Source organism: Lygodium microphyllum, chromosome 19 (assembly GCF_053477565.2).
Source record: "Lygodium microphyllum isolate KBCC chromosome 19, Lygodium_microphyllum_v1.1.10, whole genome shotgun sequence".
Lineage (NCBI taxonomy): Eukaryota > Viridiplantae > Streptophyta > Polypodiopsida > Schizaeales > Lygodiaceae > Lygodium > Lygodium microphyllum.
The window spans coordinates 121,598,411-121,611,082 of record NC_141153.1 but is presented as its reverse complement, the minus strand read 5'-3'; the positions used below and the strand labels follow the sequence as shown (position 1 = coordinate 121,611,082).

At 43.1% G+C, this 12,672-nt stretch overlaps 1 protein-coding gene across 1 annotated transcript; it reads left to right on the top strand.

Moving 5' to 3' along the window:
- Nucleotides 1-11,506: 11,506 nt before the first annotated feature.
- Nucleotides 11,507-12,437, top strand: LOC148020331 (uncharacterized). Its single transcript, XM_087699680.1, has one exon. It carries the CDS (start codon nucleotides 11,507-11,509, stop codon nucleotides 12,269-12,271), a length of 765 nt encoding a protein of 254 aa, XP_087555806.1. The 3' UTR covers nucleotides 12,272-12,437.
- Nucleotides 12,438-12,672: the final 235 nt, after the last annotated feature.

The following is a 12,672-nucleotide window of genomic DNA, read 5'->3' as shown; positions in this document are numbered from 1 at the left end:
ATTTTTAAAATATTTTTAAGCAAAAAAGGACCTAAAAAGACCCAAAAAATCACAAAAAAACCACCCAAAAATAGCATAGCCGATACGGCGCGAAAATGGGTGCTTGGATACTCATTTTCGTGCCGTATCGGCTATGCTATTTTTGGGTGGTGCTAGCCCAAGCACCCATTTTCGCGCCGTATCGGCTATGCTATTTTTGGGTGGTTTTTTTGTGATTTTTTGGATCTTTTTTAGGCCCTTTTTTGCTTATTTTTTTTAAAAAATATCATAGCCAATACGGCGCGAAAGTGGATATCTGATCTGTCTCGGATACCCATTTTCGCGCCATATCGGCTATGCTATTTTTGGGTGATTTTTTGGGTCCTTTTTAGGCCATTTTTTGCTTAAAAATATTTTTAAAATAGCTAACGAGCTCAAAAAAATCTTAAAAAAATTATAACATTTTTTCAGAGTCTAATAAACTTATGGAATTTTTTTTAGTGAAATGCAGACTGATTATTTTGATGGTATTTTTTTGTGAAATTGAGATATATTACATTTGAAAAAAGATATACAAGGATAAAGCATCAATAATGTAGTGATGCTTTCAATTATAAAATCAGTTTGCATTAGAATCAGAGTTCTGAGAGAAAGAAATAGAGTCAAGTCCTTTCTATTTCTTCTTACAAATCAAGGGAAGAGATCTTAAGAGATTTGCTAGGATATGATATCATGAGTAGTATCATCCCATGACATCAAGCCACCATTTAGGTATTGAAATCTGATAGTGCTAATAAAAATCACAATTGAAGATATTGAAACTTGAAACCCCATAGTGCTAATCATAGTTGAGGGTATGATGAAAAAAATACTCCCAAGAGCTAATATCAAGTAAGAAGTTGTATCCTTCATATTCTTCGAAGCATCCTGCACACATAAAATCATCTTAGTCTTGAAGTTGATATGATACACAATATCACTAATACTTCTATCTATTACTTGTTTAATTTTTTTATATTTTAAGAGATAAAATTGAATAATAAACATTTTTAATCTATTACTAGGTAAATATTTTTATCTCCCAGAAATCAAAGTACTTCCTTTCTTCTAATTATAATAAATTATCATTGTGTTATCAATTAGTCCTTGCTAAAAAGTTGATATTACAACACTGTATAATGAAGATATTCTATTTTCAAGTGTCAAGATCAAAGTGAAAATTTTCACTTTCTATTCTATTAGCTTAAGGATTTTCCTTAGTATATCTATCCCTACCAATTTACATCAACACCATGGGACTCTTTTACCCATTTTCTTATGAATCAAATTGAAGAGATTGAAGAAAAAGCTTGGATTTAGTTGAAACAAAATCTTACAGAATGGATATCTTAGGGGTTGAAGTAAAGATGCGGCTTGGATGTCCCAACCTAGTTGGGTCTGCTGAAAACTAACAAGATGATCTCGTCTCAGGTCCATGGAGGACCATATCTCTATAGCTCAATCGGCAAGTAAGTGGTATTGATCCTCTGTGTAGAGACTTTTTTGATTGTTGATCACCTTCTCAAGATTTTGTGAAAGGAGACGAAGGGAGACCAATGTACGCTGCTAGTAAGAACCGGACGTGATTTTGGTGAGAAATTTTACGACAGAGTAAAATCTGCTTTAAGAACTAAGAAACAAAGTGAAGAGGAGAGAACGATGATTCAAATGAATGCAGACGAAAAAAGAAGCATGATTTTGGTGGGAAACGTGATAGTAAAATATTCAAAAAGAAAGAATAATGGCCGAAAAGTGACCTCTGACATGAGTTAACGTCCTTAGGCATTTAATGGCTAACCTCTTAAATGAATAATAAATTCTCTCATTAATCACGTCTGAATGGCCAAATTTGGAGGGTTCATTATTTTAAAACCTCAACTAAAGTAACTTAATCATTTTCTTACAAGTGCCATTTTTGAAACATTTTTGGCCCTAATGTTGATGTGACATCCACCCTCTATGGATGTCACATCAATTCGGAATCTTATGAATTATGAAGAATCTCTACCATACTATAGATCAATAGAAAGAGCCCAAATAGTATATTCTAAATATCTAAGTTCTAATAAATTTAGAGTTTGTTTACAACAACTTCATAGTGGCCCCATTTTTGAGGAGAGAGAGGGAGCCAAACGTCCTATATGGCCTATTTTTGAGCCCAAATTTTTCCTAATAAGAGAGAGAGAGAGAGAGAGAGAGAGAGAGAGAGAGAGAGAGAGAGAGAGAGAGAGAGAGAGAGAAGCACATTCTTTCAATATGTGCTTATCTTTGAGTGGAATGAGGAGGGCCTTCGTAGCTAGGCCTCCATGTAAAGAGGTTTTGCTAAAAAATTTATTAGCCAATTCCAACCTACAATGGATACTAATGTTTTATTAAAGCTATCCCATATGTTCATAGTTTACTAAACATATAAGAGTATTTATGGTAAATATCACTAGTTGTTGGAAGATTAAAATTATATAATAGAAATTTTCAAAATGTTTACCTATGTAGAGTTTAGAAATGTAATGATAATGCAATATGGGAAAAAATTGTGTAATAAGATAAACAAGAATATGTCACTCTATCTACATATACAAATACAATTCTAATTAAAAGCTCAACCACATCTCTCATACTAATATGTATCTCTCAAGCATATCTCTCAACCAAGATATGAGATAGTTCAAAAACAATGTGAGTCACCGGTTATGTGGGCACTTGCACTAGCTCCCCCTCTCCACCAATACATGCTATGGATGTATGCAAATGAATGATTGATTGAAGAGGAGGGAGCTTGAATGCATAGAAATAAAATAATTCTAAATATTCAACAGTCATGTAAAATAATAATAATCAAGTCATCTTGAAAAAAAAAACCAAAAACTCATAAATAAGGGACCATTTTTCTCTCCTCTCGGGAATCTCTTCCCCCCTCTCCTCTCTCTCTTTCTACACACACACACACACACACACACACATACATCCACACACCCACACACCCACACCCACGCACATATATATCCCTCTTTACTCTCTCACCCATGCTCTCTATCCCTCTTATTTACTTTCTTTCTCTATCTTACCCTCTTTCTCTCTCAAGTATACAAACTTGATAATTATAATTATAGTTATGAAAATGGCATACTAGTACTTGGGATAATTATCCAAGTGAATCCTAAATACTCAAAGAAGCAAGCATGTACAATCACTTCATTGTGTAATCACCTTATCATTCATTGTCTTAGATCATATTTAATAGAAAAAGATGATTCTTTACAAAGGTAATTCAAAATGTAAGACCCTTCCTAAAGACCTTCAAAACTGCTCCATGATTGTTGTTAATGGTACAAAAACGACGCATGTACATGTTTTACACTTGTATTCTTTGTTAAAAAAAAACAATAAGGCTATGAATTAGAAGATGTTCAAGAAGGGTCTTGCATTTAAATGAATACTTGCAAAGTTTGCTATCTTGTTTAACCATATATAGCTATCCTCCAATGAGAGAGGATCACCTGTAAAGAAATGATGGCACAAATGTGGCCAAATAAGCATCCAAGCTCATTTAGATGACAATCTCATCTACAAGTTGAGTATTGAGAGAATATACTGACATTTGAGTATTATGATGAGAGCCTTTGCTTTATGTCATGGTGTCATGGATATTCAACAAGATATTGCAACCAAAGCTACACTACAAGGGAATGGGGCAATAGCGACGCCGATTAGCGACGGTGGATATCGGCGTCGCTATAGGCGTCGCTATTGGTGTCGCTATATGCGTCGCATTTGCGACGCAAATAGCGACGCCAATAGCGACGCCGCAGGGAAAAAAAGCGCGGCTGAAACCAGAGCGCCGTTTTCATTTTCTTTTCTTCGCCTTTTGAGAGCGAGAGCGAGGGAGAGAGCGAGGGAGAGAGCCAAGGCTTTGTGAGAGAAGAGGAGGAAGAGACTTGCTGCCGCTGCCGCCGCCGCCACCGCCACCGTCGTTGTTCGCGAAGGAGAGGAGGAGCCCTCGTTGCAAAGAGAAGTCGCCCACGCTCGCCATATCTCATTGGTGAGTCTCCCTCTCTCTTTCTTTTACTTGTTGAAGGTTTAAATCGTTCTCTTTTGTTTGTTTAGGAGAGGAAAAGAAAGAGAAGGAGAGGGAGAGGGAGAGAGAGGGAGAGAAAGAGAGGGAGAGAAAGAGAAAGAGAGGGAGAGTGCATTCTCTCTCTCTCTCTCCCTTTTGCTTGTTTAATGTTTAAATTACTTTCTTCTTTGCTTGTTTAGGAGAGGAAACGAGAGAGTAAGTGAGAAAGAGAGGGAGAGGGAGAGGGAGAGGGAAAGAAAGAGAAATAGAGGGAGAGGGAGAGGGAGGGGGAGGAAATAGGAGAGGGAGAGAAAGAGAAAGAGAGGGAGAAGGAGGGAGAGTGCATTCTCTCTCTCCCTCCCTCCCCCTTTTGCTTGTTTAATGTTTGAATCACTTTATTTTTTGCTTGTTTAGGAGAGGAAATGAGAGAGAAAGAGAGTGAGAGGGAGAGGAAGCGGAAGGAAATGAGAGAGGGATAGAAAGAGAAAGAGAGGGAGAGTGCATTGTATCTCTCCCTCTCCCTTTTGCTTGGAGGATGTTTAAATCACTTTATTTTTTGCTTGTTTAGGAAATGAGAGAGAAAGAGAGATAGAGAGGGAGAGGGAGAAAAAGAGAAAGAGAGGGAGAGGGAGAGGGAGGGGGAGGGGAAGGAAATGAGAGAGGGAGAGAAAGAGGGAGGGGGAGGGAGAGGGAGCGAGGGAGAGGGAGAGGGAGAAAGAGGGAGGGAGAGGGAGAGGGAGCGGGAGGGAGGAAATGAGAGAGAGAGAGAAAGAGAACGAGAGGGTGAGGGAGAGGGTGAGAGAAAGAGAGGAAGAGAGGGAGAGGGAGAGAAAGAGAGGGAGAGGGAAGGGAAGGAAATTTAAGATAATATACGTATTGATAATGGTATGCAATGTGCTTTGCATACGGCCACGTACTTCATCAAAATAAACCCAAAATTATTGTTATAGAAGAAGAAACCCTTAAATTGAGTATAGGATAATTTCTCTCAGGTCTTATGACTACAAGTATAGGGTCACGAATGGATTTAAAGGAGGTAGGTAAGATGGAGGCGCTTTGGCCGCAGTCGAGTGCTGAAGGGGGAGTGCAGCTTCCTCGCGCTCCCTGGGTTTTGTCTACCAAAGAAGAGCGCATTGTGAAGCAAGTAATCAAGTCTATCCGCACTCCGACGGGTATGATGCATTCTCTCAGGTCTGCATTTTCTAAAGATGACCAAATGTCTGGGCTAAAATCCCATGATTGGCATAAGATATGTCAGGTTTGTGAACAGAATGGATTTTAATTAGCGTGGACATTTTGAAATTTGAAAAGTGACCATTATTCTTAATGCTTTCTCATTTGTGGCAGTTTGTCCTACCGATCGCGATCGCGGGATGCCTAACTCCAGAAATTCGCGGGGCCATTTACAAGCTGTCGACTTTGGTGCAATGGATCTCACAGAAAGAGATTAAGACGTCCTCTATTGAATCCGCAAGGCGGGGAGCAGTTGAGACGGTCTGTCTCTTTGAGAAATACCTGCCCGCTAGCATGCTCACGATACAAGTTCACCTTCTTGTGCATCTTGTGGATGAAGTGGAGATTGCTGGACTTGTCCATACACGATGGATGTTCTTCCTGGAGCGCTTCATGAAAACCCTGAAAGGCTTTGTGCGACAACGAGCTCGTCCAGAAGGTAGCATGGCGGAAGGTTGGTTGGTGTGAGAGGCGTTAGTGCATATCTCACAATGGCTACCAACGGTGGAACCAGACAATGAAATGCTATGGACGCTGAAGGACGATGACAGGCTGACTGGAGATGTGGTGGTTGGAAATGGGGTAGAAAAAAGAATGGATGCCTCAATGGAAGAGAAGGTGAATCGCTTTTGTATGTTGCACCATGCCTCCATGGAGACGTGGCTCGCTAAGTACCAGATTGCAAGGCAAGATCGAGAGGAAGCGCGAGCTGAATTCCGACGCAGTACGCGTCACCGACCGATTTGATATCCCGAAGGCATGGAGGAGATGCCGCGGTTTATGTCAACACGATGGTTGCATGGAGCCTTGATCGCAGCATCCAGCGAAGGGACAGAGGTCTCAATGGAGGAGTGGGAGTTCTCGAGGGGATGTAGTCCAAAGGTAATGAGGGGTTTAGAATGTGTCGTATCTAAATTTGTTTGCTACATCTAATTTGAGTGTTTCAATGTGCAGTACAAAATATATAGTGCAGCGTGGTCGCGTGGACGGCATTTTCGGGTGGAGCGTATTGACAAAATGCGCTCCACAATGGACTGTGGTGTCATGGCAAGGTTTGAGCAAGAGAGCCGGCGACGAGCAACGGATCCGAACACGGTTGTGGATGAGATGGAGTATTTTGGGAATTTGCAAAGTATTATTACGGTGGATTACCGTAGCTTCTCCATGATAATATTCGATGTGCAGTGGTTCAAAGTGGTACTTGGAGGAGCTGGCGCAACAGTTTGACGAGGTCCATCTGGATTTCTCGAAATAGATTCCGAAAAAAAATGGATGGATTTGCGCGACACCTTTGTGTTGCCGGCCCATTGTGAACAGGTACAACTAGTCATTTGCTTGCTAATTGTAATACGACATGGTTTATGTCACAATGGTTTGAAGACGGTTTGTAAGTGTTTGTGAACAGGTAATCTTCTATCCAAATCCCCGACAACCTCGATGGTGGTATGTTATACCTTCAACTCCTCGAGGTGCGAGAGTATACGATCAAAGCGATGTTCCATGCATAGATGAAGAAAATATGCAAATAGAGGGATCGAAATTACAAGGGGTGGAGGCCACCGCAAGCTTGGAGCCCGTATCGGCTAACAATGATGGAAATACAGAAGTCGTAGAATTTTTTGAGAACGAGGCAGACTCGTTCTTTTGTGGTGACATGTCTATCGACCTTCCAGTGTATGCAGAGTTGTGTCAGGAGATTAACATGGGACCATAGAATACTTCATTCTTGGAGAATTGTATTACTCAATTCGTTGTTTAGATCTTCCATAAAGGTAGATAAGATATGCATTTTAAGAGGGATTTTTCAAAAATGATTTATATTAATGTGCTTTGTATAGTTTAAATTGATTATTCTAACATTATTTTTTATCAATGCAGGTATTGACATTTTCAAGATGAGTCGAGGGATGAGCGATGAGGAGTTTCAGGAGATGATGGCACGTATGTCTCCAGATCAGCTCACGAGATTCAGAGAGATAGCAGATCAGGAGCTGTCTCGTTCTTCGTCAGGGCGCTCTGCTAGATCAGCTTCAGCGCGATCATATGCTTCAGCTTCGAGCAGACGATCTCGACGCTCGCGACTTGGGCCAGAGGGAGGGACTGCGACTGCAAGAGGATTAGGGGGGTGCTGCTGTGGAGACACGGACGCGGTGTCTCCGTCTCGTCATTCAGCTGGAGCTTGGTCACCTCCAGGATTTGTCACACCTGTGGGGACATCCACTCTAGTTACTCCGGCTTTTGCGCAACCATCGGTAGATGTCACGCCTTTTGGTGGCACTCCTTTTGGTGGCGCCCCCTCTGGTGGCACTCCTTTTGGTGGCACCCCCTCTGGTGGCACCCCTTTGAGTGGCACTCCGGGAGAGGGTACCCTCGTCGGTACACCGGATGTTCAGGGGTCTCCTGGATATGCCCAGGAGCGTGGAGGAGATGGGAGAGGGCCCATACAAGGCACACTCCTAGGGATTATGGATACCTAGTGGATGGCAGGTCAGGAGCCATCATCATGAATGATGAGGGGAGGAGGGTGATGGCTCGCATGAGGGAGTTGTGCCAACAAGTTTTTCGGCACAACGTCGTGGATCATTGGAGGAACATACCGGAGGGGAGCAAGAAGTACATAGTAGCATCCTTGCACGAGGAGTTTCCGGTGCCAGCCGCAGTGGATAGATTCTCTACGGGCTGGATGATGGATTGCATGCGTGCATACATGTCACATAGACGATCCGACGCACGCAAGGCAATCAAGAGTGGGGCTCCAAAGCCCGAGTGGTTAGATGCAGACGACTGGCGCCGACTGAGGGAGGAGGCTACAAATTCGCCAGGACATTGGAGTCAGCAGCGGGAGGCGGCGAGGGCACGAATTGAGGCCGGATCGGTACATCATCTTGGGAGTGGCGGCCACAGGAAATATTTGGAGGACTTTGTAAGTTTCTCTTTTGTTTTGCTTATTTGTTTTTTTGAGATATTCTTTGTACTGATAATCATGTTTCTAACAGTTAGCATTTTGTTTTCTTTGCAGCACTCCATTACAAATCGCGATCCGCAAGGCCTTGAAACTCGATATGCAGAGAGGCACGGTCTCAGATCATTGATCGACCGATTGTATAGACGCGGCGGCCCAGTAAGTCACTCATCTTTCTTGTCCGTAGTTACCATGAGATATTTGAATGCATTATTGTATGGTGGATTGATATGTTGTTTCTTTTTCTGCAGAATCCGTTTGATGCTCCTTTACAGCGGGAAGAGCTTTCGGGGGACGACGATTTGTAGCTCGCCCTTGGATCCTTAGAGCTCACATACCTTTAGTTTTTAGTCGCCTGATCTATGTAGACATTTTCTATGTATTAGTGATATTGTTTTATGATTGTACCAATCGCATTTTATGCGATATCATGTATTTATTTCATCTATCAGTTTTATGATTTCAGTATACATTCTTTTTGTTTGCAAACGCTTTGTATGCAGCAGTGCAGAAACTATTTTGTATGGCGCTCATACAGCACATAGTGCTATATGTGGCAGGGCAGCTTGCTGCCCTGCCACAATTTTTTTTTTCTCTGTTACCGTCGCTATTTGCGTCGCAAATTTACTGCACGCGTCGCTATTGTCATCGCTATCATCGTCGCAAATTCTCTGTAACCGTCGCTATATGCGTCGCATTTAGCGACGCATATAGCGACGATTCTATGGCGTCGTCAATAACGACGCTTTTTGCGACGACGGGGGCAAATTTTGTTGTTTGTATTTTCGTCGCTTTAAATGTTGCTATAAGGTCTATATCTTGTAGTGCTAGAGGCACATGATAAGGGCCAAAACATTGTGCTCACCCCATGCAAGATATGCATATCGTTGCGATGAGGAGATCCAAATTAGCATTGTTAAGGTTGTTACTATTTTGTGTTGCAAATAGTGATGCTTATAGTGATGGTTCTCTGGCAATGTTAAGGAGTCTCTAAAGGCCTTTCTATAGGCCCAATATAATGTAGTGGCTTAGTGCTCAATAATGCACCAGAGCAGCAGCTTTAGGTAGTTGAAAACAGGGGAGAAAATCATAGGCAAAGCTCTAAATGCTAAAGTCCTTATTGTGCTTGGTATCTAGGGGGTACATCAAAGTTTGTTAAAAGTTACACAGTTTGGAATATTAACATGACCCATGATCAAATCTTGTAGCCTTGAAATCTATCTCAGCATTGAATTTACCTTTAAGTGAAAAAGTTTTTGCGTGGAGGGTTCTAATGGGCATGTTCACTACCACTAGGAAGCTCAAAAGTAGGCACAAAGATGAGGAAAATCACCTGTGTAAAAAGGAGGAGTCTACCAAACACTTATTTTGGGATGGGTGCCTAGAGCCAACAATGCTTGGAATGTCGTTTCACCTTGTCTTCAAATCTAGCTAGGGACTTTGGATGCCCATAGGTTTTGTATACTTGGTCGGTTTGATTGTCACAATAGCATCAAGATGCTTTGTTTTCAAAAGATTAGACTTATTGCTCCGCAAACCATTTGGGAGGTTAGATTAAAAAGAAATAATGAAGCTAATGTAATAAATTTCTCATGGCCATCCTTACAAAGCTAAATCATGTTGGAATGCACTTTGTATGGCAGGGAAGCTTGATGGTAGGGCTATGCCTATGTTAGCCCAAATTAGCAGGTAGTAATACTCATATCGTTGCAAGAAAACATAAATTATTATTATTATTCATATAAATCTTTACACATCCCAAAAATAGAACACAGACTCTAAAGAGCCTTGGAGCTGGCAAGAGGGATACATCATGTGAGAAATTCAATGATAGCTAGTTTTATACTTGGGCAGAACACAACAACATAGCAAAGGGCGTATTGCTAATGTGTCAAGTTTTGAGCCTTCCATAGAAGTGGCCATAGCCAAAAAAGTTGACCAGGAGGACTATGACACCCAAGCTCATATTCAAATGAGAACTTTGATGCACAAGATTTGAATCTACGAGCTTATGTAGTTCAAATGACTACCTCTTCACTAAGCCAATGGCTATTTGATAAGTGGAAATGTGCTTTTGTTACATATAAGTCTTTGGAATGTACTTTGTATGGTAGGGAAGCTTGATGGTAGGGCTATGCCTATGCTAGCCCAAATTAGTAGGTAATACTCATGTCACGCTGTAAGCAAATGTTATTTATTATTATTATTATAGAATCTTTTTGCATCCCAAAAAAAGGAATAGATTCTAGAGAGCCTTGGAGTCAGCAAGAGGCATACAACACATGCGAGAGACACAATGCACATTAAGGTGGTTTTCACACTCGAGCAGACACAACAAAAATGTCAAGGGCATAGTGCTAATGTGTCAAGTTTTGAGACTTCCATAGAAGTGGTCATGGACAAAAAAGTTGACTAGTAGGGTTGTGGCAGGCAAGCTCATATTCAAGCTCGAACTTCATTGCACAATATTTGAATCTACGAGCTTACGTAGTTCAAATGACGACCTTTTCACTAAGCCAATGGCGATTTGACAAGTGGAAAGGTGCTTTTGTTACATATAAGACTTGTCCATTGTGTGTGAAATGCCGCCCCCCCGAGCCCCCGGCCCACTAACTTTCGGATTCACTCCCCTTGTCCGCCCGGGTGTAGTTCCACCCTTCAGTGTAAAGCGCTAAATGGACACTGTATGGTTTGAGAGAGAGAAAGACGCTGGCGGCCTATGTGTTGCCGGATTAACCTCCGACATTAAATAAACCTACCCTAATTCCAGTGATTATGAAAATCTGGCTACCAGCAACCCCTTTTTTTCCACTCCGGCTGTCTACGACAAATCGAACAGAACCTCGGTTATCAAAAGATTACCGATATATATAGAAATATGCTATCTGAGTTCCTAGCAGTCATCTGGTGTACCTCTATCTGGTTTTCATAACATTGCTTTGCCAGTATCTTGCTGGGCCTAAAGCTCGTTGCAGATAGGGCTATGGATGCTTGAGAGTCCGTTCACGATATGCAACATGTTCAGCTGATGATGAAGCAAACGGCCAGGGAGCAGCTAAAGGAGCAAGATGGTGATGGTGGAGAGGATAACTTATGCCGAGTGTGGCAGAACATTTCTTCTATGCCAAGTTTCTTAGTACGCGATTCCTGCTAAATTATTCAAGGGGAATTTATTTAAGGAGCTGCCAAGAGAGGGAAAGAGCGTTGCCGAGTTGTCAGATTAGGTTATAGTAATTCCAATGAGTGAGCTGCGCGACAGGGATCATGAATGTGATCTGAGGCTCACTCTATCAACACCAGGCTCAGTGCGGTCACTCTCAGAGAGGTCGGAGGACTCCACGTCAGCACAGCAGATGGCGGCGGGGCAAGCGGCGGAGGAATATTCTTCCACGTCGTCGTCGACGGCAGCGGCAGCATCCATTTCGGCGGTCCGATCTCGGGGCAGGCGGGGTCTCCCTGCACCGTCGGATCAGAGCCCAGGGGCGAGGACGTCGGCCAGCAAGTACGCCCCCAAGGAGGAGCGGATCGCGGCCCCGTATCCATGGGCGGCGGAGAGGCGGGCGGGCGTGCTGACGCTGGAGCAGCTGCGGGCCCGTGGGATAACGCGCGTGCGGGGCGAGGTGAGCTGCAAGAAGTGCGACGGCCTGCAGGCGCTACAGCTGGAGGTGCAGCCGCGATTCTGCCAGCTCAGCGCCTTCTTCCTGGCCAACCGGGCCAGCATGCACGACCGGGCGCCCGCCACGTGGTACAGCCCACGCCTGCTGGACTGTGCGCTCTGCCAGCAGGGCGACTGCGCCCGCCCCTGCGTGAGCCCCAAGAAGCGCCACATCAACTGGCTGTTTTTGCTGTTGACGCAGACCCTGGGCCTCTGCACCCTCGACCAGCTCAAGTACTTCTGCAAGCACAACCGCAAGCACCGCACCGGCGCCAAGGACCGCGTCCTCTACCTCACCTACCTCAGTTTGCTCTCCCAGCTCGATCCCTCCGGCCCTTACGACCACTAACTTCTATATAGTACCTGTAGCCTGCCAGCTTCTCACGACCAATCACAATCATTTCACCATCTTCATTATCACTATTGATCTTCATTATCACTATTGGTCCTTTGTAGCGAGGAGCGCAAGCTAATGTATATGGACGTCAAGAGCTCATTTAATTTCTTCTACTATACATTCATCGTCATCAGAGCCTCGAGAGGAAGGTAAAGTACTATGGTACAGTGCTCACGAAAAACTTTTTTCCCATCCATTGGAAAAAAGGAGCAGGCTCTAATGATCTGTCAAGGGACACCTTATACTGTTCGTTGATTTGTTCTTAGGCCAGCATTACTGGCACAGACTGGTCCATGAAGCATGTGCGCCTCATTGCTTAGTGTTTTAACAGGATTTGTGCGTTGTCTATCGCA

What these genes read in the sequence shown, in the direction of transcription:
- LOC148020331 (XM_087699680.1), top strand. Translation starts at nt 11,507, where the DNA reads ATGAGTGAGCTGCGCGACAGGGATCATGAATGTGATCTGAGGCTCACT.